This window comes from Cyphellophora europaea (assembly GCF_000365145.1).
Source record: "Cyphellophora europaea CBS 101466 unplaced genomic scaffold supercont1.2, whole genome shotgun sequence".
NCBI lineage: Eukaryota > Fungi > Ascomycota > Eurotiomycetes > Chaetothyriales > Cyphellophoraceae > Cyphellophora > Cyphellophora europaea.
Window position 1 is genome coordinate 1,770,292 of NW_008481808.1, and position 26,047 is coordinate 1,796,338.

General features: G+C 53.2%; 9 protein-coding genes across 9 annotated transcripts; 4 read left to right on the forward strand and 5 right to left on the reverse strand.

Annotated features, from left to right (window-relative positions):
- Window positions 1–1,487: 1,487 nt before the first annotated feature.
- HMPREF1541_02180 (peptide-methionine (S)-S-oxide reductase) lies at window positions 1,488–2,117 on the forward strand (the record flags this gene model as incomplete). The annotated part of the gene is made up of 1 exon (XM_008716536.1): window positions 1,488–2,117. One exon carries the CDS (start codon window positions 1,488–1,490, stop codon window positions 2,115–2,117), a length of 630 nt encoding a protein of 209 aa, XP_008714758.1.
- Window positions 2,118–2,576: 459 nt separating this feature from the next.
- HMPREF1541_02181 (phenylalanine-tRNA ligase, alpha subunit) lies at window positions 2,577–4,178 on the forward strand (the record flags this gene model as incomplete). Its single annotated transcript, XM_008716537.1, has 2 exons — window positions 2,577–4,039; window positions 4,085–4,178. The coding sequence occupies 2 exons, from the start codon at window positions 2,577–2,579 to the stop codon at window positions 4,176–4,178; spliced, it is 1,557 nt and encodes a 518-aa protein (XP_008714759.1).
- Window positions 4,179–4,806: 628 nt separating this feature from the next.
- On the reverse strand, window positions 4,807–5,194 carry HMPREF1541_02182 (40S ribosomal protein S21; the record flags this gene model as incomplete). Its single annotated transcript, XM_008716538.1, has 2 exons — window positions 4,807–5,041; window positions 5,163–5,194. The coding sequence occupies 2 exons, from the start codon at window positions 5,192–5,194 to the stop codon at window positions 4,807–4,809; spliced, it is 267 nt and encodes an 88-aa protein (XP_008714760.1).
- Window positions 5,195–5,473: 279 nt separating this feature from the next.
- HMPREF1541_02183 (uncharacterized protein) lies at window positions 5,474–7,433 on the reverse strand (the record flags this gene model as incomplete). Its single annotated transcript, XM_008716539.1, has 5 exons — window positions 5,474–6,799; window positions 6,898–7,069; window positions 7,121–7,190; window positions 7,243–7,277; window positions 7,324–7,433. 5 exons carry the CDS (start codon window positions 7,431–7,433, stop codon window positions 5,474–5,476), a joined length of 1,713 nt encoding a protein of 570 aa, XP_008714761.1.
- Window positions 7,434–7,726: 293 nt separating this feature from the next.
- On the reverse strand, window positions 7,727–10,594 carry HMPREF1541_02184 (uncharacterized protein; the record flags this gene model as incomplete). The annotated part of the gene is made up of 1 exon (XM_008716540.1): window positions 7,727–10,594. One exon carries the CDS (start codon window positions 10,592–10,594, stop codon window positions 7,727–7,729), a length of 2,868 nt encoding a protein of 955 aa, XP_008714762.1.
- Window positions 10,595–14,203: 3,609 nt separating this feature from the next.
- Window positions 14,204–16,428, forward strand: HMPREF1541_02185 (uncharacterized protein; the record flags this gene model as incomplete). Its single annotated transcript, XM_008716541.1, has 3 exons — window positions 14,204–14,611; window positions 15,464–15,926; window positions 15,971–16,428. The coding sequence occupies 3 exons, from the start codon at window positions 14,204–14,206 to the stop codon at window positions 16,426–16,428; spliced, it is 1,329 nt and encodes a 442-aa protein (XP_008714763.1).
- Window positions 16,429–17,021: 593 nt separating this feature from the next.
- Window positions 17,022–21,137, reverse strand: HMPREF1541_02186 (uncharacterized protein; the record flags this gene model as incomplete). The annotated part of the gene is made up of 1 exon (XM_008716542.1): window positions 17,022–21,137. The coding sequence occupies one exon, from the start codon at window positions 21,135–21,137 to the stop codon at window positions 17,022–17,024; it is 4,116 nt and encodes a 1,371-aa protein (XP_008714764.1).
- Window positions 21,138–21,851: 714 nt separating this feature from the next.
- On the forward strand, window positions 21,852–22,712 carry HMPREF1541_02187 (uncharacterized protein; the record flags this gene model as incomplete). Its single annotated transcript, XM_008716543.1, has 1 exon — window positions 21,852–22,712. One exon carries the CDS (start codon window positions 21,852–21,854, stop codon window positions 22,710–22,712), a length of 861 nt encoding a protein of 286 aa, XP_008714765.1.
- Window positions 22,713–22,897: 185 nt separating this feature from the next.
- On the reverse strand, window positions 22,898–25,759 carry HMPREF1541_02188 (histidinol dehydrogenase; the record flags this gene model as incomplete). The annotated part of the gene is made up of 1 exon (XM_008716544.1): window positions 22,898–25,759. The coding sequence occupies one exon, from the start codon at window positions 25,757–25,759 to the stop codon at window positions 22,898–22,900; it is 2,862 nt and encodes a 953-aa protein (XP_008714766.1).
- Between the last annotated feature and the right edge of the window lie 288 nt (window positions 25,760–26,047).

Consider the following 26,047-nt stretch of genomic DNA (forward strand, 5'->3'; position numbering starts at 1 on the left):
TCAATCGAATACTAGGTAGCGCCTGTCAGTCGCCCAAGCAAGCCTGATTGTTCACCGTCGAAGCAACACATCGCGGTAAGGTGTGGGAATTAAAACGTTTTCCACATCAGTAAGCAGGTCCAGCAAAATGTCCCGACGGGACCAAATAGCGATCTCTGGCTCGGCATGAGAGTCAAGGAATCCGCCACAAGTGGCCCAAGAGTAGCACCAACGATAGGAGTCATTGCAAACCAGTAGACTGCTGCACCACATCCCCTGGGTCAGACAGATCCATCACCTGGGACAGGGGCATCATCTTACAGACAGCAGAGCCAAGTGCTTCGGCCGAGTACCTTAAGCCGAAGACAGTGATCGTCTCAGCGTTTTTCAGAACAGAGTGCCCCGTTCCTGAGCAAATGGCTCTAGGATCATGCAACATGAATCAACATTCGAGAGCGTAAGCATGTTGGAGCATTGTTCAATGCACACTTTTCACCCTCGTACAAGGATCTCGGCTGTATAGCCTAGTATGAGCCGACCCTCGCAGGCAGGCGAGACAGAGAACGATTTCTAGGTCCTGGAGTGGTCATGGCCCGTGGCGAATTAGCCCAAACGAGAGACAGGACACCGTAAATCACTGCTTTACGTCATCTTGACGGCCGTCGATAGGGTATGTCGACCGTCTTCACTGGATTTGATCTTCGAAGAACATCTCCAGTCTTACCATACAGATGAAGCTTCTTAGTGCTTGGATTCGGCAATGGGTTCGGGCAGGAAAGAAATCTCTCGCGCGATTCTCATTGTCTGTCCCGTGATGAAGCCGCCATCGAATTCCATTCGCCTCTTGAAGAGGGAAATATCGAAGGCACAAGGTCAGACACACTAGCGCATGGCCGTTGGCAGTGGAGACTTCGGCAGTCTGCGGTGCTGGAGGAGTATCTGGAAACAAGCAAGCAGAAGAGAGTGAGCTGGGAAGGTTAACAAGCCAGAATGAGCACCCAATTGCTCAAGATATCAAGGTTCTTGCACAGCCGCATGGACGAGACGGCTCATCGATGAAGCTTGGGATGAATGACCATGTGCTTCTTGCCGACGACATTGTTGGCGCCGACTTTGCCAGAACGAGGGAGTTGATGAGGTCGTGGACACGATGACATGAAGTTTCCTCATCACTTTGATGCTAATACTGGCAAGGCGGACGTTGTATTGCAATGTAATATATAAGAGTAACAGAAAATCAAATACTGAGGCGCATTCAGCCACCGCGAGGATTACAGATCATGCAGGAACGCGCTTATTGATCCAGTTAGGCATGGTAAGGCACTAAATGAGGTTTACCTAATCGGACACTGCGGACTTCGCCCTCGGTTCCATGACGTGCTTCAAAGTATCCGCCACTACGACTGCTTCGCTTTCTGCCGGCTTCACGATCGATATATATCTGAACCTCACTGCCATTGAAACTGGAGCTTCCATTGAAACTCATCACTGCTGTCCTGCTTGCCGCCATGGCTTTCCAAATGCCCGGTTTCGTATCCCGCCTTGTGCGGCCATTTACTACCTCGGTTTCGCGACCCCTCCAACCCGATGCTCTCGCCACCAAACAATGGGCGAGCGGCTCCCAACGAGCGATTTTTGCAGGCGGCTGTTTTTGGGGCCTTGAAGAATTGTACCGCAAAGACTGGGGCAACGGAAAGGGTCTCCTCGACTGCCGTGTAGGCTATACTGGTGGCAAGACTGAAGCGCCTTCGTATGAGGAGGTATGCTCAGGTCGGTCCGGCCACGCTGAGAGCTTGCTTCTCGTCTTCGATCCCGAAAAAGTGAGCTACAAGCAGTTGGTGGAATATTTTTTCAAGATGCACGACCCTACTACGCTCAACAGACAAGGCGCAGATTCTGGAACCCAGTATCGCTCAGCCATATTCACAGAAAATGACGAGCAGCTCAAGATTGCCAACGACATCAAAGAAAAGGTCGGCAAGGAGTGGTACAAGGGCAAACCTATCACCACAGAAATCAGACCCGCGACTCAATGGTATGATGCCGAGGACTACCATCAGGAATATCTTGAAAAGAAGCCATACGGCTACCACTGTCCGGCGCATTTTCTCAGATCCTTTCCACCTCTTTCTTCATAGCGGAGACAAACAGGCTGTGGTTGAAGGTTAGCTTGCGATGTGAATGAAAGGAAATGGTGAAGGGTATGGTGGAAGTCTCTCAGCGACTCAGTGGCCGTTGGATGACGATAGCTTTTGGAACAAGCACAGATTTTACGTTTGCAGAGCCGACATGGCAGTCGTCATGATGGCCCTCACTTCCTAATTCATACGATCAATGAAGATAAACTGACAAACAAATGTTATGCGGCGCCGACGCTCCTGCTGTATTGACCCAGCGGGGACACTTATTCCACCTCAAGTAGAAAGTTTGCCGAACATCTGCGGGGCGGAGTGTATGCCAAGCCCGACTTTCGAGACCGAGTCACAATTTCGAGATCGCGCAGTCACAGCACCTCCCTCGCAGCCGACCCTTAAGATACTCCTGTCTCCAGCGGGAAGAAGGGCGACCGACCACTCGACCATACGCTCAAGCTCAAAATGGCCGAAGACCTACCAAACCAAGTTTTGAGCAAGCTTGCTGCCGCCGATGGAACCCTCCTCACATCCGAGGCCTTCCCTGACCTCTCCTTCGTTACAATCAAGTCTGCAATCGACCGTCTACGGTCACGAGAGTTCATTACTGCAGAGCAACTCGACAAAATAGAAGTTACCCTCACCAAAGATGGCGAAGACATTGCTCAGAAGGGCAGTTTCGGTGCCCGCGTTTTCCAGTTGGTGTCGCAGATGGGTGGGCTGAAGATCAAGGACCTCCCTACCAAAACTGGCAGTGCAACTGTCGCAAAGTTCGGACAAGCAGATTGCTTCAAGAACAAATGGGTGAAAAAGGATGGGGATTCACTGACGCCTCTTACCGACCACATTGACGACAAGGTTCAGAAGCAGCTTCAGGAGATCAGCCAGACCAAAACACTGAAGGATGCGGCGGCTTTGAAAGAGTTCAAGAAGAGAGAGTATGCGTCGGACCGTAAGGTTCTGGATTTTCGCATTGCAAAGGGCAAGAACTTCTCCAATGAGTTCGTCAAGGAAGAAACAGACCTCACAGCAGAGATGCTTGCTTCAGGAGCATGGAAAACCGTCAAGCTGAAGCCATATAACTTCAAGGCCAAGGGCGCGCCAACGCCATCTGGAGCACTACACCCGCTCAATAAGGTTAGGGAAGAATTCCGCGACATTTTCTTCGAGATGGGTTTCGAGGAAATGCCTACCAACCGCTTTGTCGAGACTGGCTTCTGGAACTTCGATGCTCTTTTCGTACCTCAACAGCACCCTGCACGAGACCTCCAAGACACCTTCTATATCTCTGATCCACCCAGAGCCGATCCACCCAGAGACGACCCCCAGCCCAGCGATGCCCCTCTACCAACGACCAAACACAAGCGGTCTAAGTCCAAGGAGAAGGTGTTGAACTATGACCAGTACTGGAAAGACGTCCGCGCCGTGCACCAAGACGGCAAATATGGTTCAATAGGTTATCGATATCCTTGGGACCCTGAAGAGTCATTACGGCTTGTCCTTCGAACCCACACCACCGCCATTTCGACGTACATGCTTCACAAACTTGCACGGAATCCTCGACCAGCACGCTACTTCTCGATAGACCGCGTCTTCCGCAATGAGACCGTAGATCAAACCCACTTGGCAGAGTTTCACCAGGTGGAGGGCGTGATCGCTGATTATGGCCTGACGCTCGGCGGTTTGATCGGTTTCATGGAGATCTTCTTCGGAAAGATGGGCATCACAAATTTGCGCTTCAAGCCTGCATACAATCCCTACACCGAACCCTCCATGGAGATCTTCAGCTATCACGAAGGTCTCAAAAAATGGGTCGAGATCGGTAACAGCGGCATGTTCAGGCCGGAGATGCTGGAGCCCATGGGTTTACCAAAGGATATGAGAATTTACGGGTGGGGACTGAGTTTAGAACGACCAACTATGATCAAGTGAGTCTCCCTCATCTAACGCAAGTCAGTTGCTAACAATCACAGGTATGGGGTGTCAAATATTCGAGAGTTGCTCGGCCACAAGGTCGATCTCAACTTCATCGAGACTAACCCAGCGGTACGTCTAGACAAGGACTAGAGCATACGGCTGTACGACTACGAAGACGACGACTTATGCGATTAAGATGCGTGAGACGTGACCAAAAGGAAGAAGTAAGGCACTAGACGACCGAGAGTCATTAGAAATGATACCCATTTGATCGTCATCGTTTCCCTTCCCATATCCGAACTCCTCAGAGGATTGAGTTGCACCATCGTGAACAACATCGGCACATCAAGGCTTCTCCATGACTCATTCCCACCATCGGAGAGGTAGAGAAATATACAATCGTACATACAAAGCCGAAGATGAAGCAACCGCCTGCTGAAGAGCTGTGATCTTGAAGGTCAAGGGTCAAAGCACAGATACGGGCGCAACATAGAAATCAGGACATGCACAACTCTGTCGTTTGATTTGTGATATTGGGTCGATCTCTGCCGCATGGCACAGGGTCTGGTATGGTGAGGCTTTCTTTGGCTGCCTCTGAAAGCATCGATCTTGCCTCAAGGCCGAGCCATATCTCCCACGTCTATGCTCACCATCACCTCGTCTCATGGGTCGTAGAAACGCTCTTCGTTCACACGCATTCTCATTTCCACCCAAGGGCACTCATGGCATCGACGGCCATTTCTCCACCGGCCTCACATCTTTCTCATCTCAAGACTTCTTATCTCGTAGCACTGGCGCTCCACACGCTCTTCAAGAAACCGTCCTTCTGCGCGAGGCGGTTCAGGCTGTCGTCGCTCTCGGCGCGCGAGCGCACGAAGCCGCACAGCGCGTATACCTGGTTCTCGCCCGTGTAGCGGCCATTCTCGTCGACCTTGCCGACCGAGATCTGCACTGAGGCGTGGTCCTTGGCCTTGATGATGCGGTTCGTGGCTGAGCACTTGCGGGGCACGTAGCTGTGCGCGGGTGTGTTAGCTTAATGTCTTCATTCCATTCTGTCTTGTTCTGCAGGTGGTACGAGTGGAAGGGATGGAGCAGAGAGGGGAGAGATGTGGAAAGTTCGGAGGGGAAACGTACAGATCGACGATCTCGCCTTTCTCGTTCTCCATGGCTGCGGTGGTGCGAGTGGGTGTATTTGGAGGCTCTCGCGAGGTTTGTTTTCGTACGCTGTCGTGGTGGAAGAGGTAAAGGTGGTCGCGGTGAGCCTGTCGACGGTCGTGGTTGCGGCTTCGTCAAAGTGCGGACAAAATCGCTTGGCATGAAATCTTGGCCTTCGGAGAAACGAGATGCCGATCCCGAAACGCGTGCTCGCGCAGATTGCCGACGATCTCGCCCTGAGAAGCATCATTGAATCATACTTGCGATTCGCAATGGCCTAAGCCTTTCATTTACAGAATCCGCACTCCGCAACACTCGACGCGACCGCCTCTGACTTTGGCCTGCCGTTGCCAGTAGAGCTGAGCGAACTCCTCCACGAACTTCCGGTCTGAAGCCGACCACACATCCAGTGCCATGGACATCATGTCCTCAGGTGTTATCTCGGTTTGATCATCCTGACTCTGTTGGGATGCTTCGGGCAGCAGATGCTGATGTTCTTCTCCCGTCTCCTCATCCTCCACGACGACACTGCCCGTTCCTATCTCGCTCGTATTTTCATCCTCTTCCTCACTTCCGGCAGTATCGTCTTCGTCTTGCGTCAACTGGCTGAGCACAGAAACAACTAGACCAGTCAAACGCCTGAAGTAACCCACAACCGCCACTTCCTTGGTAACATTCTCGTCGTCCGAGCTAAGGAGCATCTCGTCCCTGTCTCGATCATCCTCATCATCTTCGCTGAGCCCATCCCGTCTTGCCCCAGCACTTGCCCACCAGAGCAAACTGGTATAAGCAACTTGGCTCCAAGATGCCGACTCCACGACTTCCTTCCGCGATGCTATCGTTGATGTAGAAAGTATTGACGCTGTATCGTCTGTTGTACCCTCTTGAGCCATAGGGATCTGAACTGGTTTCGGATTCGCGACGGCACTTGGTGGATACCGCTTCAACCCACGCATTAGGCTTAGATATCGAACAGCATCTCTTTGTGTACTCCTGATACCGTGCTTAGGGAAGCTTTTCATCAGTTCTGGGCTCGAGAGCAGTATCTTGGGATACTGCTTTTTCGCTGCATGTTGAGCGTCTTCGTTTGGTAGAAACACTACGACGTCGTAGAGTTCTGGCTTGCTGGCCAAGACATCGTCGGTGGTGCATGCAATCCAGCCGTCTTCGGACGAAAGTGCTGGAATGTCCATAATGCCAACATTGAAGAGTGGTCTCGAGCCTCGACCAGCGGAATGCTGTCCAGAGATGTAGGGTAGAAGGCTGCGTGGGAAAGAGGAAACGACAGAGAGATTGTACACTATATTACATGCCAGCTCGACCGGTGCTTCCGTGACGAAAAGTATCCTTTTCCGTAGGAGGGCGGCTCGATAGAGAAGAAATATGAGGGGACCGAAAAGCTGTAGCGTGTCCATCAGCTTTGTGGCCGGATGGTGAGGTGTAAGGCTGTGAGTGCCCTGAGGAAAGTCCGATCCCGTGCTCATGGCGCGTAGATTTTTGTAACCATCCGCATGACCGTTAGCACCGTCTCGATGTTTCGGAAGAGAGAGGTTGTCAGATGACATTTCAGGAGGTCGCGGTGTTTGAAGTGCTGACTTCGAACCCTCAAGCTTATTCTCGTTCCAGTAAGATTCGAGGGGCCCGAAGTCGTCGGAGTGGTCTATGCAATGCCTAGACCCCAGTCAGCTCTCGGATGCCTTCATCGCTGAGAGACTTGCCTCGCCAAAGCCTCAAGTTCCTCTGCATGAAGCCAGCCCTTGCCAACGCGTCCATGTTCGAGAGGGACCAGGACACCTACAGCCAGCATGTTCGCATTTCGCTCCTTGTCCTCGTCCGGGTGATTGATGAATGCGCTGATGCCCGCATAGCGATCTTGGACAAAGTATCTGTTCCATCTCTTAGTCACACTGTCGGAAAGAAGCCGCGGATGTGCTCACACCAGATCTTGTCGGACATTGTGGAGGCCGGAAGGTAGTGATTTGAACTCGACAGTACCCTCCACTTGGACTAGACACAGTCAATCGCGAGAGCAATGCGGGACGCATTCATCAGTGCTCACCGCCTTCAATAGCTTCATGCCATGCGATAACGTATCTGTCACGCGATGAGCGGAATCCCGGAGCAGGATCTCTGTGCATACCCTTTGCGGTGGTCGAACTTCACGAGGAACGCAGCAGCAATACCGGGCAGTGAATTCGGAGGGCTAGCTTGCCCGTGATCAGGCTTCAGCGGAGAGTTTTCGTTCGCCATGACGATACAACACCACGCGAGGTGTCTAGCGCTGTCGTGTACGTTTCCATCAGACACGCGACGTGTTGTAGATTTGCCCAGGTGCAAGTAGCAAGAGTACCCGGAGAAGCGCATCCTGGGTCGTTGCGCGGCATAATGGGACCACCGAAGATCAACCGAGTGACTTCACATTTCATTTACTGCCTGGTCTTGAGGTCTATGTAAACAGCCGCCACCCCATCATCGGCTCTATGTCATATTCTTCTCGTGTCATTCGTTTCCGATAGGTTGGAACAGCTGTACTTGCATTCATCTCATACATGCCCCCCAAGCTCTTCTTTGTCGACTGCGTCGGGCGGAGCTTGCAGTATCGCGCCAGTCGTCTTCTTGAAGACGTATGCGATCCCTCCTGCAACGATATCCTCGTCTTGACGCAGTACATGCATGAGACAATCGTCGTTGATCTGCTCTTCAATGGCTATGAGGCCCTCGTCTGAATCAGGAAGCTCTGGAACAAGAGCTGTGTTCAGATGAGCATACTTCATAAGCTCCTCCGCTTCCGCATCAGCCTGACCACCTTCACATCGCTTTCGAGCTCTCTTGACAGGTGATGTTATACCTGTCTCATCCTCTGGATAGTTGTCCGAGAGCTGTGACGAACGGACGAAGCTTGAAATGTCAGCCTCATTTTCCGAGTCATCCACATCTGGCGTCTCGGCCCTCGATGTCGAGATCGAGTCCATGCCGATACCCCCGCAATGGCATCTGATCAGCTCGTGTGTCCTTAATTGGGGAGACTCGTCGAAGCGAAACAAATCTCTCAGTTCCTCTTGTCCGAATGTTGCTTTGCTTCCTTTCCCAGATCGTGCTTTCGACTTGGACTTGCCTTCTTCGCCGTCCATGATACTGTCAGCAAGACCACGCTTGACAACTTGGCGTTGCCAAATCCGCTCTTCGAGACCACCTTTGATGAGGAAGCGGTATATCCTGGTAGGCCTCTTCTGACCTTGTCGATGAATGCGAGCAATGGCCTGATCATCGGTGGCAGGATTCCAATCCACATCGAACAAAACTAACCGACTGGCTCCCGTCAAGTCGATTCCGACCCCGCCGGCTTTGGCGCTGAGCAAAAATGCGAATAGCTGGGATGATTTTGCTCGATTGAACTGATCCACAAGACCTTGGCGCTGCTTCGCAGGTACGGACCCATCTAAGCGCAAGGACTTCAGTCCCGAACTCTCCAGCAGGTCCCCCATCAGATTGAGGGTCGAGGTATAATTCGACACCAACACCACCTTCTCGTCGGTCGTTGTCCTAATCTGCTGGAGAAGAATATCAAGCAAGCGGATCTTGGCAGACATTGAGTTTCGGTAGTACCTGGTCATACCAGTAGGGAGCATCTCATTCAGCGTGGTCAAAGATGAAGAAGTGGACTCGTCGCTACTATTGGGAGCCTTCATCAAAGCAGGGCTGTTACAGAGCTTTTTCAGGATTGTGATCAGCTGTAGAGCAGTGTCCATGCTGCCTAGAGCAGATCGAAACATGGGTGAGCTCACAACATTTCGATAAACCAGAGCTTGCTCAGGTGTTGCTTTGCAGAACAGAACATATTCGGTCTTGGTTGGTAGCATGTTGTCCAATATATCGGCAGTTCGCCGAAGTATGAAGGGCGATGTCGTCTGCGTAAGCTCAGCAGTGGCTGCCTCACCACACTCAATGTCTTCTTCGAGGGCATTGGGTTGGCGACTCTTCATGATCGGATTCTCAAAGTCTTTGAAGAAAGCCTTGGCCGAGCCGAGACACCCGTCGTTGACAAAATTGGCCATGGCATAGAATTCACTGAGATCATTCTGGATCGGAGTACCCGAGAGAATGATCCTTCTTGGCGTATTCAAGGATTCGATGGCTTTTGCACTCTTATTCTTGACGGTCTTCAGACGATGACCTTCGTCACAAACCACAATGTCAACATCATGTGATTGCGCGAGATCGTCTGCGACCTGTCGGAGGCGTTCATAGCCGATGATCATAACGTTAAAGACCTTTCCGTCGAACATGCTTAGCCGAGTCGTCTTAGGATCCTCGAATTGGAGGACTCCCAAATTGGTGTGAGGCAACCATTTCTTGAATTCCTTCTTCCAGTTCTTAATCAGAGACACCGGGCAGACAATGAGTGCTTTCTTGACGACGGGAGATGCCTTATGGATAGGACTTTGCTTGATCAATGTCCACAGCAAAGCGATGGTCTGCAGAGTCTTTCCCAAGCCCATATCATCAGCTAGTATGCATCCTTGACCTGCGTAATCTCGGAGGCCCATGACGCACTCGTACATGAACTGTACACCTTCTCGTTGGTGAGGACGGAGCTTCTTGCCCAAAACCGGGTCCAATACGACATCAACTAACTGTTGGCCAGCAGGCGCTGTCTTGGGCTGCTTGAATACGATTGCCCCGGACTCATTGGGATTATGTCGTGGAGTCGGCCGATCACTGGTACTGTGTGACCTCGAGATGTTGCCCTTGAAAGGATTGACAAAAGCGGGAGCGGCTGAACGAGCGCTCGCATCCGTGCCCAGAATTTGGGAAGATCCGGCTTGCGGTTGCACATCACTTTTGGCGGTCTTGAGCTTGTCCTTCAAAGAGATTGTAGGGGTGTTTGGCTTCTGAGGCACAGCTTCTACCTTCTTAAATTGCTTTTGCGGTTTCTTCGAGCCAACGATGGCTTTGAATTCATCTCTCGTCAATACGGATTCGACCTCGATTTCTTTCCCTCCCAGTGATAGATTTGATCCGGTCAGAAGAGGCTTGTCAAAAGACCGCTGCGCCAGTTGCTTGCCCGAGCTATCGTAAAAGATGGCAAGTCCATCTCCAACCACGAGTGCGCCATCGCCAGTCCAGGTCTTGTTCTTTTTATTTGTAGGATTGCGCCATAAGACTGAGTAATAGCTTGCGAATTGGCTGCTCCGGGGTTCATTCGATTGCGGTGGACTTGCTGGATTTGGAAGGGTCTTCAGAGGTGGACGTTTATGAAGTTTCCCAGATTCCGTGCCCGATGAGCTAGGAACGAGGCCATCATCGCCAGGGCTCAATTTACGTCGCTTCGCTGCTGGGGGCTGGGTGGTAACGTCCGCAGTGGTCTGATCAGGCTTGCGTAGTGTCAATGGCTTGAAGGGCTTCAGCATAATTGCTCTACGACCCTGTCAGAACAGTTTCTAGACTGGGGCCGGTTGTGATAGTGGCCCAGCGCACGCGACGCGGCGGCGATCTGCGGGACGCGTCGAGCCAGGCTTGGCGTGTCGGTAGTTCTGGAGCACTTCCAACGTGCAGCGCAAAGCAGAAATCCCTGCTGCAAGCCAAGGTCCGTACCACCACGCTACCCCGTTGTCATCCGATGCTGGTGGCCCGGCCGAAGAATGTGCTGGCGAGGCTCACATTTTTGCAACAGTTGAAGGGTTTCTGTTCCCTTCCCGTCTTGTTGCTCGCTCTGTCGCAGAAGTCAGATGACGGCTTTGACTGTTGTTGAACGCAAGACGACATCAATGTAAGGCCGGCGACCGATAGGTCTCGTGGCCCCTCATCGCGATCTAATGTATGATCCGTTCGGGCCAGACTGGTGACGCGTTGCAGCATGTCATCTTTGGTTTTCCTTCCTTCAAATACCCAACAAAGATCAAAGAAGGACCAAGAGGTCATCCAAGCCTTTGCAAGGTCTCACGCTGCTAAAGTTGGTCGTCCAAAACGAGTGAAGAAGAACCAATCCTTCGCCTGGACACCGCCCTCAACTAGATCAGCGACGCCGGAGCGACTTGAAGATGAAAATGCTATCGTTCTCCCAACATCACAGCCCGTGTTGTGTGTGCATACGGTCCTCCAAAAGGGCAACTCGGATCCATTCGGTACCTTCGCTAACCCCGTAACTCCACGAGTGGCCGATATGCTTCTCTTCTACGCCACCAAGATGCTGCCAATTAGATACAGCAGTGCCATGGTTCCCTCCTCGTCCCAAAGAGCCATCGTCGACTTTCGCAGCGTTGAAGCTTCTGACGATTATCATTCCACAGTTGCTGTCCTCCACGATCAAGGCAGCACTGTTGGCTTCTTCCTGGCCCAGATGACAGTAATGGCAGACCTCTCCAAGAGCCCGGATATGATTAGGCAGAGAATGCAGCTCAAAGGTCGGGCACTAAAAGAACTCCATTCTCACATACGACAGGTCGACAAGATTGACAATGTCGTTATCGAAAGTGTGCTGCTTCTGCTCAATGCTGCCGTCTATGCAGGTGATCTACCCGAAGCTCGAACGCATCTCGTTTTTCTCAAAAGCGCACTGGAGCAAAAGGCTCACATCCACGGACCTCGTTCGATTGGCATCGTCATGCTCTTCCGCGTTCTGTACATGGACCTCGCTGTTTCTGCGACATACACGACTTTGACTATCTTGGACGTGAACAAATGGGTGCCAGAAATGCTTTCGGTAGCTCTTCCGCAGACGAAACAAAGTCCCTCATTCCGACCCCCGCCCATCGCAGGGTTTCTATCCAATATCGACACAACGATCGATGAGCCACTGCTGATAATGTTCTTCGAGTGTCGTCGACTTCTGTGGGTATGGTGGACCCAGCCTGCAAATGCCGTCCTCGTATCAGGGCCTGATGTATTCACAATCGACACACATCCGGAGACATACACGTTTCGCTGGCTGTATTCGCAGCTATACATCTACAGCTGTCGCCTCGCTAACTACATAACGTCCTTCCAGACCGCAATCCCTGATCCTGAAACTATCGAGAGAAGCTCAGCATCGCCTGGCACACGTCTCCTGGCTGATTATACGCAGCATATGCTCGCATTGGCCTTGCTGACCTTACTGAGTGCTTCATGCACCAAAGTCCTGGTTGCAGGTGAGCCACTCAAGCCAGGGAGCGCTCTTATGCTGGAGAGATTGGAGCTTGCGATGCGACCACTGATGGCATCGACAAAACTTATTTCACGCATGGCACTAGCCCGCCCGTTTTTGTGGGCAGCATTCATTGGTGCTGCAGTTGAACGTATGAGCACACAAGGTGCCGTGAAATCGACTTACGATTCATCGGACATATCCTTTGCCGACTGCTTCATTCTTCTTGTGAAGGAAATGCAATTGATGAATAAGGAGTCTGTTACGGCGCTGCTCGAACTCTTCATCTATAATGAGCATATTTTGCCCGGCCCTGCAACCTGGAATCGAGCCTTCACGCCACAGGCAGGGGCGATGGCGTGAAGTAGTACCACCTGACCTTCCGTAACGTGAATCTGATGGCCACCACCAGCTTACAAGGGAATTTGTCTCGACTGCCGAAGTCAGAGACTTGAAGCTATATTCCGGTTCCAGCAATTGCTCCACCAACGATAATCCCTGCCTCAGCTGGACCGGGGGTAGCGTCTATTCGCCAGTAACTGGTCACCGATGTCTTGTGGGTCTCAAGGACTGGTGAAGATTGATGATGGCATGGGGTTGTGACTTCGCAGATGTCGTTTGACATATGTTGCGAAAGCAGATTCACGTCTGGCCGATGCTATGTGTCTGAGATGCCCTTGAACCACGACCCCTTGATGCTTCTTCAGCAGTCTGCACCGCCCTATCATCGTATGAATACCATGAGACACTGAAGAATGGCCACAGACGGTGCGGTATACCCCTGCGCGTGGACAGCGCTGGCGCAGCAGGTCACCAGCAATGCAGCACGCCCCTCATCGGCCACGGAGCTTGTCAGATTCAAGACCGTCACACTATTCCAAGATTCAGCTTCCTATCCAGGCGAATTGATGTCATCTATCCCTGTTCTCGGCACATCTACGCCTGGTCCGACCTCGAGTCCGACCATCTCTCGGGCAGTGGCAGCTGATATGGACGGCCTGGAAGCCATCATCCCAGCCCCTCTGAAGACACTAAAGTCAAGCTCAGCACAGCTATCTATAGCTACATCCGACGACCTTTCGAAAAGTGGCATCAGCGTCTTACCAACTCCCAACAGCGAAGAGTCTACCGATTTTCCAGCAGCCCTAGCTCATGTGTCGCCTGCGTCCTCTGCAAGCGCCGCAGACACCAGAAATGACTCCGTGGAGATATCTATCAGCCTCTTCATCTCTCTTGTTGTGGCAGCGGTAGTTTGCGTGGCCCTCCTAGCATTTGGCATCGTCGGGTGGTGCAGACGATGGAGGGGCGCTGATGCTAGGCAGACTACTCAGGGGCAGACTGCCAAAGATGACTTGGTGCAGGAAATGAAGCCACGGAACAATGGCGGATCAGTAGCTGTGCCGCTCATGAGGCCACGGCGTACGGATGCAGAACGCAATGGCACTAGGATGCAAGGTGTGCCTCCACGGCGTGAGAATATCAGGGTCTCAGTCTTTGCCGGGTGGTCGGAACGTCTCAAGCAGAAGATGATGAATGGGGAGGGAGAGAAGCGTCATGTTACATTTGAGATGATGTCTGGAGGCAGGGCGAGCGGCGGAAATAGGCGTATCGTTGAAAGTGGCGACCTCAGGCGAGTTCAGCGAGGCTGAGGTGCAGCATCGAAGGCAGAAACTTCTGCAGCAATGTCACCTTGACAACGCACACCACACCACAGGTCTGAGACAGAACCTCTCCTGCTTCTCTTTCAGACTTGCTTTCGATTCTGGTACTCCATTCCCATCAACAATCCATTGCTGAAGGCGGTAATGACCAGCCTCTTGTCCTAGTCGGCCATCGAGATCTCACTAGGTGCTCCCACCCGTCACGTAGCCACGCACCCTCTCGAACTGACGCAATGTCACCTCCATTGATAAGGACTGGCGCAACCACGCACAGCCTGACACCACGCAACGATACAATCAGCGTCACACCGCTCGTCATAGTGCCCATGCTCTGCGCCGCCATCTTCGCCCTCATCCTCTACTACACGTGCAAGCGAGAACGCGAGTACGCCGATGCCGTTGCCACCGGCCGTCGCTCACCCCGGTCGCAAAGTTCGTGGGACAGCACCGGAACTTGGGTCCGTGAGGTTCGACGCGAGACAGGCAAGAATCCGAATAAGAAAACGCGCCGTTCTGGAGGAAGGCGGGCCAGAGAGCTTAGAGATCAGAGAGGAGAGAAGACGGCATGGGCGCCCAAAAGTGCTACAACAACGACGACCGGAGGCAGCACGAGATCTACAAAGTCTTCCATCGTGGACCAGGTACAGAGCACTCACTTGTGGACTATTGATGAGTTATCCGAGCCCGAGATGACCGAGACGTGGAGGAGCAGGAGCCGGGAAAGGCGGGCAAGCCCAAGCAAGTCACCACTGAAGGGCGGAAGAAGACTATCGAGCACAATTCGACCACTTTGAACTCGGTGGAGGCATCCTGGAGAACTCGCAACGCATTCAGTGGGGCGCGAAAGGGGAAGTCAGCCAGTTAGGTAGGCAGGCTCAGCCAACATATACCTGGGGCTTGTTGGCAGGAGGGTTGCTCCCATGCAGGTACTTGCAAACAACTTCCACATCTGCTTGTGCACGTTCCGACAGCAGTACCGATGGTATGCTAGCAGACAGGAGTTCTACCCTTCTGGGTTCTGCTACTCAGGGCAAGGGGGCTTCAGCCTTGTCAGAGAGGCAGCTCATGAACTCAAGGCCCAGTCATAGCCTGCACCATCTCGACTCGGTATTGCAGCATTATGCAGCACTGAAATGAAAGACCGTCCACAATCAGATCCCCGATGTGAGTGACCTCTGCCCAGTCGGCGGCAGCGCGAAGTCGGCCCATACCTGTCAATATTCGACTTTGCACCTGGTTCGAGGCTCGCACTCCCAAGCTTTTGTACTCGCTCTGCACCGCCTTTTACCATCGATTATTCCTCGGGCTACTCTCATGCACTTCTTTCGTCAAGCCTTCTCTTGCAGTGCGATTCTGCTCCGTCCTCATTGTTTAACATCCTCATCATCGAAGTCCTGCAACGCCCTCGTCGCCCCTAACTTTCAACGTGGCCGAACTCTTGACTCAACCCCGAGGGTGACCTCGTCATAAGAGTAGGCTCAAAAGACCTCCAGCTGTTTCGAGTGTCGAGCAAGCACTTGGCGATGGAATCGCCGGTCTTCAAAGCGATGTTGGGTCCAAATTGGCTGGAAGGACACACAACCTACACCGCCGAACATCCACTGGATCTGCCTGAGGACAGCTCCTGTTGCATGGTCGAAGACCCAGACGACATCCCCTTTCAACATCTACCAAACGTGCTGATTCATTGCGATAAATACACATGCATTAAACTCTCTATCTTCTGGTCGAAAACTGTATATGCGGCCTGGAAAGCGAAAGTCTGCAATGCTGAGAGTGACAGTGCCGAAGAGACCCCTATCAGTGCAGCTCTTCCAGGACTTTGTATCGCTTACATCCTCGACAAGGCGGAGGAGTTCCGTCTCCTACTCGAGTGGCTGTGGGAACATAGATCCGAAAGCAGAATCAGAGCCACAAAGATCAGTCTGCTTACCATAATGGCCCCAGATTTTCTAGGTACGAATGCCCATTCCTCATGGCCATCCGTCTGACCATTCTAGACCGCATTAGTTGCGCGATTCAGCACATCACAGAGTCCGCCGTGGAAGATATGCGAAAACCCGTTGAAGACACAATGATGTACATGGTCCGGAGACGGCGTCCCTGTGAGCACAGGCAGATGGACTTGGGCAACTGCTATCGAGCCATTCAACAGCACGACCTCGAATCTTCGGACCTCAATATTTACCTCTCCGGCGGGGGCCTGTGCACAGCTTTCAGGAAGACCCTGAACGGCTTGCACGAGCAATTACTAGCAACGGAACAAGCCTGTGGTGGGGGCTGCCTCTTCGATGTTGCTCACAGGGCCTCCGTCGGCTGGTGTGTCCTCGACAATTTCGCTGTCTGTCTACACCACTTCAAAAGCAAGACCAATGTTCCGTATTCAGGTTGCACCGACTGCCATATCACCTTGCAGCGCATGAAGTCAATTCTCCTAGATACGAGGCTTCGGGAGTAACTTTACAGGATATTGCACACGATGCATCCAACTCTGGACCCATGTACACCTTCTGGCATATCGGTCAACACATATCAACGGATAGCGCGCAACCCACAACCAAAGAAGCTCGCGGTTTCGGCAACAGCGATGGAAAGGTCCACCAGGGGAGGTCTCGAGAGGACCAAACATAAAAGGCTGTGCGCAACCTCCGATATCAAGCTGTCGTTGCAGAGGTCCAGAAGTGATATTGCCTCCTAGGGCAGCAGCTGCGGTTTTGGATGGGGTCAGTGCAGTCCAAATATCGAGAGGTTTCTGCCGGCAGCGAAGCAAGAACGAACAGAAGCTGAGACAACAGAACAGCATGAACCCGATGAAAAGCAAGGGTATCGATTGACAAGCGCCCATGACTCCTAGCTATGCAGAGCTAACTCACCGACCACCTAACGCGGCCATCGTGGCTATCCATACCATCATATTCTTTCAGCAGTCGTTACATCGTAATCTCACCCGCGACTCTCCTTCATTAGTCGATCGTGTATATATCCTCTCATATCTCTTTGTATTTGCCCAGCGCATCTTGCCCTCTCCGAGTCCTCAATACGCCCCACACCTCAACGCCTAATAACGCTCGGCCCCGTCATGCGACTGCCCTTCTCGCTCATCAGGCTCATCCTCACAATCGCCTCCGCGGCCGCCGCAGCCGCCAGCCTCTCTTTCTGCCTGCTCCGATCGCGCAGATAGTTCGCTGCCTCACTCCTCATCCGCAGGATCCTCAGGATCATGTCGTCGCTCGGCTCCGCTTGGGCAGCCTTCCATTTCTCCTCCTTGGCCCTCTTCATGGTGCCTAGATTCCGGCTGACCATGATACTCTTCGCGCGTCTTGCCCCACCGATATTGCCCGCCGCCAGGCCCGCACCACTGAACGGCTGACCCAGTGTCGCAGGCGCCGAGAGACGCTGGCGGTTGTGCGCGGCGGAGGCGGCAGTGGCGGAAGCCATGCGCTCGCTGGTGCGGATGAGGTTCTCGGTCGTCTCAAAGTAGAAGAAATTCAGCGTGTTGATCTCGTGATACTTGGGGTTCTTGAGCACGTTGGTGGGCACCCCGTTGACCTCGCCCGTGTCCTCATCGACGGCGTGGAAGAAGTCGAAGAGGGACTGCTGCCATTTGAAGACAACATCGAGCTCCTGCTGGGACAGAGGCCTCTGCGCGGACGGCTTATCGGAGAGGGGAGGCACTAGGAGGGATTCGATGGTACCTAGGACTTCTTTCCACAGACGTGTCATGACGGCTAGCATGGCTCCTGAGGTCAGGGTTTGGTTCATGATGGCGAAATTGTCGTCGAAGTAGTTGAAGAGAGGGCGCAGAGCGTTGACGATCTCTGCATCTGAAGGCATTGCGGACACTGCGGGCGCGCGATTGCGCTGGAAATACGCCGAGACCGAGGATACAGTGATGCCCTTATTGAGGAGTGCGCGTAGTGCACGCTTAGACAGACATTCCTGGATATAGGCCGATAGCTTGTCGGTGATCTTGCGTGTCATGTCGCGCTGTGTGCGCTGCAGGGTACGGAAAGCTTTCCCGAAATAGAATTGAATGTCGTCGCGTTCGCCTTCCATACTGACACGGACGAGGAGACGACCTTGCGTATCGAGGTCAAGCCAGTATTCTCGGGGTAGAAAGTCACTGAAATGAGCAGGATCGAGTTTTAGCGATGTGCGGCCAACGTAGTCGTGGTCACCAACGGCGTCCCAATCCCAAATGGTGGCGATCAGGTTGAGCGGGCCTTGCGTGGAGATATCTACTGTCTCGTCCCAGCGTGGGTTGAGGTTTCTGTAAATGATCCTGCTCTTGGACAAACGCTTTTGGTACTCATCGGTGAGCACAACATATGGGTCACTGAATCCGTTGACATCGCAAGCCTTCAAGTCTTCGGCCTCAACAATCTTAATGGTGAAGACGTAGTTCGTTGTCTTGCGAGGCCGATTCATCGCAGGAGGATTGTGCTGTTTGATCACATCGGCGCATGCATCAACATTAATCTCCTCCTCGAGCTTATCCCAATGCGAGATCGCAAACGACACGTTGTTGAGCTTGACGAAAGATTCGGGGTAGAAGTGGAAAGGTTCCACCCTGGCTGCATTGTTCCATGTGTCTTTGGCCATCTGCATCCATTTCTCTTGCCTCGTCATGTTGGCCGCGGCTTCTTGTTCTGGTGTCAAGCGGTCCATTTCTTTGCTGAACTTATGGTCAACAAGCTCGCAGTACCGCATGATGCCGTTGCCCAGTGCCTTCGCGATAGCGGTCATGAACTTGGCATATGTCAAATCGTCGTCCCAGTTGAGATTAGCAATCTGCTCGATGACTTGGTTGAACGAACGGAATATGTCGATGACTGACACACTATGTCGCTCATCTTCCGTTGGAACCTGTCCGGGTTCTCTTGTTCGTACGGCGAATTTGTCCTGGCTGACGGCATTTTCCACCCACCCACTGACCTGCTGTTCGGTAACATAGATCCAGCGCCACACAAAGTCCGCTAGAAGGTCTTCTAGCTTGTATGGGAATGGAGTTTGCGGTACGGCGTCCGTATGCACCCGGCGGAACTCGGCAAGATCTCTGTACAGATCGAATCCATCTTGTATCGGAACCTCGAGGTCTTGCTGCCTAGCATTCTTGATCACGCTCTCTATAAGGGCTTTGGAATCCTCGGCAAATGCTGGCAGAATGACAGTAAGCAAAGTCACCAACGGGTTGATCCCCAGAATCTCGGGGTTGCGCTTAAAGCGCTTTTGCACCTTCTCACATAGCTTTAGTACTCCTTTGGCCAACTCTTGAACGTGGAAGAACTCCCACTTCTCGGGTTCTGCGGGTAGCTGCTTTTCTAATAGCCCTTGATATATGTCTCGTGCATTGTTCTCGAGCCCTTGTGAAGCTTGACCCTTGAATTGGTCGAAGTCGTGTTGGCTGACATTGAAGCTCGGATCCGAGCGGAGATGATCGTCGACGACGGTCATGATCGATCCTAACCTAGGCAACTCGGCTTTGTCGGCGTACGACGTCATGATGACATTGTACAGATCTCGTAAGAGCGCATGGTAGACGTCTGCCAACAGCTTCCGCATTTGAGAGAAGTCGGTAACTGTCCAGTTGTTTCTAGCGAAGTAGGCAGATGCGCTAATGACCAAGGAAGCACGCTTGCTCTTCGGGTCCTCTTCAGGAGGCTCTTTGACGTAGTTGAATGCTGTGTCTAACATGTCCAGAGACAGGCTCTGGTCCATGAATTTCTCCCGAATCACATCTAGGAAGATGACAATTCGGCTGAATTTGGCGATGCGCCATCTCAACGCGATCTCGTTGAGCAACTCCGCAGATTGCTTGGAGAAAAGCTGTGATGGGGAGGTAGAGCCATCCTCCTGGGTTGTCTGATCGTTCAAGTCATAGTTCAAGGCTGTGAGCATAATGAATCTGTAGAAAGATCTCGGATCTGGTGGAATGAAAGTGTACGCGGGATTTTCATCAGCTTGTGCCGACTCATTTTCCTGCATAAGACTGAGGCCATTCAAATCCGGAAGATCAAGAACGTAAGAAGAAGACTGTTCTTGGGACAAGACACGAGACATATCAGAGTAGGCCTGGTCGGCTGCAGACTCGCTAGCCTGAGCGTTGAACTGTGGCAGCGTATTCTCGGCGGTAACTTTAGCCAACTCAGGGTTGACTTGGATGATAGCGAGCATCAATTGAGACAGATCGGGGGCTTCTGACTTCTTCCATGTTTCATATGCTTCCTTTGTGTCAAAGTCGTCGGCCGTCAACGTCTGCCCCGAGCCTGTGTTTAAGTGTGTCTGATAGGTCTTAAGATCTTGAAGGGCGGCCTTTTCGGTCCACTGTACCTTGTGCCTGTCGATATCCGACTGCATCATGGTGTTCCTGAGCCCGAATATACGACCAACGACCTGCACCAACGGCATGTCCCGAACCTCATACGTGAGAGGCACCACTTCCTCGACCAAAGTGGAAGTACCGTTCTGTGAGGACAAATCTTCGTCGTGCTTGAGCAATTTCTTCTCCAGGCTTGCCAACCTGGCGGCCAATTCGGGCTTGTCCTGCGCCCAGCCCTTCTCTTTCAAGATTGTGCTGAGAAGTCGCACAAAGAGGGCGACATGGCGATCGACCATCCGCTTAACGCCATCGTCGCCCGAAGGCTTCCCTTTCTGCAGCTCCTTTGTAGTATTGGAGAAGAATATGAGTACCAAATCCTCGGCTCGGCGGTCCGCCTCCATGCGCCTCTTGAACTGCGGGTCTGACAGGGTGTTGAGAAAAATGGCAAAGCTACGCTTGGCCATTGGCTCCTGGTACTCCGGCCTGGTGTCTTTCCCAATGAGTATCCGCTGCAGCCTTTTGTCCAGCTCTTTGATGAAATCATGCGGAAACCTCGTGCTCTTGCTATCCCTGACCAGACTGAAATCCTTCATCAAGTCGTTGAACGAGGCCGACGTTTCGGTGCGCGTGACCGACGGTTTCGAGACATGGCGCTTGCGTTTTGCACGTGGCTGCAATAGGTAGGCCAGGAAGCCGACACGGAGGGCGTAGAGGTAGGCATCGTTGTAGCTGATAGACTTCCTGCGAAGACGGGAGCCCTCACGCGAGCGCGAAATGCGGTGCTCGCTTGTGACGCTGCTTACCCGCTTGTCGTAAGGGGGACGGGTTCGACTTGAGGTCTGCGACATAGAGCCGTCATCGACCCCGTCGTGCGTTGGGCGTCGATAGAGTCGCGAATCTATGGGTAGAGAAACGCTGTAGATACTGGGCCTCAGAACTTGTCAAGTCACAGGCAGGCGGTACGTGGTGTGGTAAAACAGGCAGTGGGGGAATGAGGTCAGACTTGCGGCGGGAGCACTGCGGTCCGAAACGGCAGAGGCGGCGTCAAGGGCGGGCGAAAAGTCCAAGGTGCGGTCGCTTTCTGTGTTACTGTCGGGGCGTCCGCTCGTGTCGCTAAGTTAGGGTGATGAGGTTTGGCGGAGAGGTTATACGTCAATTTGTGACAAGCTTGGAGGCGCATGCACGATTGCATGGCAGCGGATTTCAAGGTTGGGCAGCGGCATGCACTCACTCCATAGGAGGCTGCCCGCCGATCACCCCAGGAGTGTTTCATCGTGAGAGAGTTCCTCCCCCTCCAGTCGTCATATGCTTGCGTCCTCGATCTCTCTGCAGTACATTACATTGGCTTACAGGTAAGACCACGTACTGCACCAGCTACTGGACTACCAGCAGGCTGGCCAAGAGCTACGGCCATAGCTTTGATCCGTTGGAACTGGAAACACATGCCCCTCGCAGCCGAGGTATGGTAGGCATTCGCGCATTGCGAATTGACACTCGTGCCCTTAAACTCACCACATTCTCTCTCCCTCCACATTCTTCCTCCTACCAGTTCAACCCCTACAATGCAGCTCAAAGACCGCACCTTCCTGGTCTCCGGCGGCTCATCCGGCCTCGGTCTCGCCACCACACAGCTACTCGCCTCGCATGGCGCCTACATCTCCGTCCTCGACCTAAACCCTCCTCCTACATCCGCCTCTCTTCCCTCCTCCCACATCCTCTTCACCAAGACCGACGTCTCCTCCACCCAATCACTCCAGGCCGCCGTCACCGCTAGCCTCGGCTGGATCACCCGCACCTCCGCTCCGCTCTCCGGCGTCATCGCCTGCGCCGGCATTGGCACTGCAGGACTAGTCTTGCCCAAGCAGTCATCTGACGAACCCAAGTACTACGATATCGCTGTGTTTGATCGCACGCTGGCAATCAACTTGCGCGGAAGCGTCGATCTCATCCGTCTGGCTCTTCCACATATTGCGCGCAACGAGCCCTGGGGCCCAGATGGCGAGCGCGGCGTGCTCGTGGTGGTCAGCAGTGTCGCCGCATTCGAGGGTCAGGTAGGTCAGCTGGCATATAGTGCGAGTAAGGGAGCAGTGCGGAGTATAGTGCTACCGTTAGCGCGCGAGTTGGGCCCAAAGATTGGAGTGCGGGTCCTTGGGATCGCGCCCGGTGTATTTGAAACAGGTATGACGGTGCCAAAGGCGAAGGCTCCAGCCAAAACAACAGCCCAGCAAGAGCGTGCGCAGAAGCCAGAAAAGAAACCGACGGGCCAGAGGGCGGGCGTGAACCCCGAGATGGTGAATTATCCCGTGAGGATGGGCAAAAGCGAGGAGTTCGCGAGGCTGGTCAAGGAAATCATCGAAAATCCGATGCTCAATGGAGACACGATACGGTTGGACGGAGGTGTGAGGATGCCGAGTCGGTTGTAAGATCCTGAGCCGAAGCGCACTCGTACTGTAGCTCCAGAAGATATGCCACGAGGCATTGCGAGTCTATTAACTGTGTCTAATCTACCGGATTTCTATGCCATGCTGAAACCGTTCGCGGGCTGGAATTAAGCAACGACACCCGACACCTCGTGCTTATAATGTATACATCGTCGTACAACATCGCGTCAGGCTCCCCCAGAGCTGGCAGCATCGACGGTTGGGGGTGTGTCGCCAGTCTCCGCCTTGGTCTCTGCTTCCACCCCATTTTCCTTCTCCTTCACCGGTTGCTGGACCGCCCCTTTGACGTCCGCGAGCTTCCGCAAGCCAGTTTCGTCGCTCAAAAACGTCTTCTCCCTCAGTCCAAGCACCTCCATTCTCAATTCCATCGCTCGTTTGTGCGCTTCAAGGCCTTCGACCCGCGCCAGTTCCACGACCGCAGAGCCCACGCTCGCAACGCCTTCCTCGCTGACTTCGCTGCTGGTGATATGCTTCATGAAGCTGGCAAGATTCACCCCGGAGTATTGCCTGGCGTATCCGTAAGTGGGCAGGCTGTGATTCACGCCGGCAGAGTAGTCGCCGACACTCTCGGGTGTCCATTTGCCAAGGAACACGCTACCAGCATTCTGAATTTCTGGCAGAGCTGCTTTGGGTTCAGCGATCTGCAGGATCAAGTGCTCAGGAGCATAGTAATTGCTCCACTTAAGTGCCTCCGACAGTGAGGACACGGAGATGGTCACGCTATGCTCGATCGCTCCACGGACAATATCGACGCGTGGCAGAGCAAAGGCTTGACGGTGCACTTCATCCTCGATAGCTTGCAATTGAGCTTCGGACAGGTCAACGGCGATGAGTACGACTTGGCTATCGGTTCCATGCTCGGCTTGTGACAAGAGGTCCGAGGCGACAAACGCGGGTTGCGCGGTTTCGTCAGCGATGACCAGTACTTCTGAAGGTCCAGCGGGCATGTCGATTGAGACAGCAGCCGTGGTGTCGTTCGAAACGATCATCTTGGCGGCCGTCACAAACTGATTTCCTGGTCCAAGAATCTTGTCCACCTTAGTTATAGACTCAGTGCCATATGCCATGGCTGCTACGGCTTGCGCCCCACCAGCTAGGACGATCGCCTCAGCTCCAACCTTGTCTGCGATGTAAACGATTTCTGGTGTAAGGGTTCCATCTGATCGTGGCGGTGACGCGAGGATGATGTTCTTGCAACCCGCAGCCATGGCAGGCACTCCCAGCATAAGTGCAGTAGACGGCAGAACGGCGGTACCGCCCGGAATATAGAGCCCGACCTTCTCGATAGGCCGTGAGAAGCGTGAGCATGTCACGCCGGACATCGTTGAGACCGAGAGCGGAGCTGTCTCTTTCTGGGCGGAGTGGAACTTGAGAATGTTGTCGTATGAGGTGTTGATGGCGGTGATGGTCTCTGGTGGAAGCTGCATGAGTGACTTGGGGAATGGCGCCTTCAAAACAGGCGATTTCAACGAGGTTGCTTTCTCGAATTTGTGGGTATACTTCAGGACCGCAGAGTCACCTTTCGAGCGGACATCGTCAATGATCGGATTGACAAGACCCATGATCTTCTCATTGGATCTTTGGGACGGCCGCTGTAGAGCGGACTTCAAAACGTCGTCTGAGAATGCTTGCGATGTGGAGAAGCGCTTGAGTTGGATTTTGCCCGCGTCGTTCGTACCAGCTGGATCAGAGGGCGTCTTGGGGACCGAAGCTGCCTCTTTGACATCTTCGTCTTGAGGCTTGCTGTCGCCGTTGACGCCATTTGCGGGCTCCGGTGGCGGTGTTTCGTCGACGTACTGGGGCTTCGCGTCTCCCTTCCTTCGCTTTACCTTCAAGCTCTTCAGGTCGAGGTTCTTCTCAATGTCCTCAAGGGTGACATCTGCAGCAATGCAGCGAGCAAGGGCAAAGTAGAGCAAGTCAGCGGCCTCGGAGGCAATTTCTGCTTTGGAAGTGGCTTCACAAAGCTCGTCTGCCTCTTCCTTGATCTTAGCGTTGACCAATTTGGAATCGTTGAAGAGCCGAGCGGTGTAAGAGCCCACGGGGGCATCCTTTTTCCGCTCTTGCAGTGTTCGCTGAAGGCGGGATAGACCAGATACAGGACCCCAGCAGGACATTGTAGCCAAATGACAGAAACCCCTGCCCTGCTGCCTCACTCTGAAGAGCAAACAGTCCTTGTCGCAATCGAACGATACACTGATAAGTTCTTGGGTGTCCCCACTCGACGCACCCTTGTGCCAAAGTCCACGTTTGCGGCTCTGGTAGACACCTTTGCGAGTTCTGAGCGCCTCAATAATGCTCTCCTTGCTACTGTAGACCAACCCCAAGGCTACCCCACGCTCATCGACGACACTGGTCGTGAAAAGTCCCGTCTTGCGGTCAGCAACAGCTCCAGCTAGGAAGAGATCGGTGACAGGTATCAGGTCCGCATGGCCTTCTTTCGACGAGTCAAGGGTGAGGCGTTCTGAGGAGACAATGAGAGCATTACCAGGGTACTGTGCCAGCAGGTCCTGACCAGCAGATTCACTGGTCGTAGAGACGTACAGTGTCTGATCGGCATGAGGAGGGTAGTTGTCCAGCTCTTGCAGCACGCCGTCAATGTATGTATTGCCTTGATCTCCATCAAACGCCCACTCTGCGGTCTTCCATTTCGGGTTGGCCTCGATAAAGGTCTTGAGTTTCGCAATATCGGTCTTGGGCTTCAAGGGAGAAATGGTGAGGACGAGACGAGAGGGTGAAATAGTGTCATCTTGAGACAGGGCTTTGAGCTGCTCGAATGTGACAAAGATTTTGGATGCGCCGGAGTTGAGCACCTCGACAACATCGTTCCATGCTTTCAGTTGTCGCACGTCAATATAGACGGCGAGAGTTGCAAAGTTTTCGCGCAAGAAATTGAGTCGCGACTGTAAATTCTCAGGCGTGGCCTGTATGAGGCAGTTTTCGAACAGAGCAACTTCTTGAAGACTAAGACCTTTTGGATTCGCTGAGGTGATTGCGTCCGGATCGACGGCAATGAGGAGTCCGACACCCATCTCGGTGGCTGTAGTCCTCGGCAGCAGGCGATCAAGGTTGGAAAAAAAGTTATGAGTCTGCGATCCCGGCACATCATATCATGAAGCTTTCATTGGGCTTGCCCCACGCAGTCCGGTACCCCCAATGAGGTAGCCTAGCCGGCCGCCTTATCGCGGAGTGGTGGGCCCCAACAGAGTCTGCGGCCTTCGCCCAGAACGAATCTCTCTAACTGTCATTGGCTTTTCGCCGACCTCTCCCTTCGGCTCCTCTCCCCGTCGCTCAACCTCAATGGAAACCATCATCCTCGT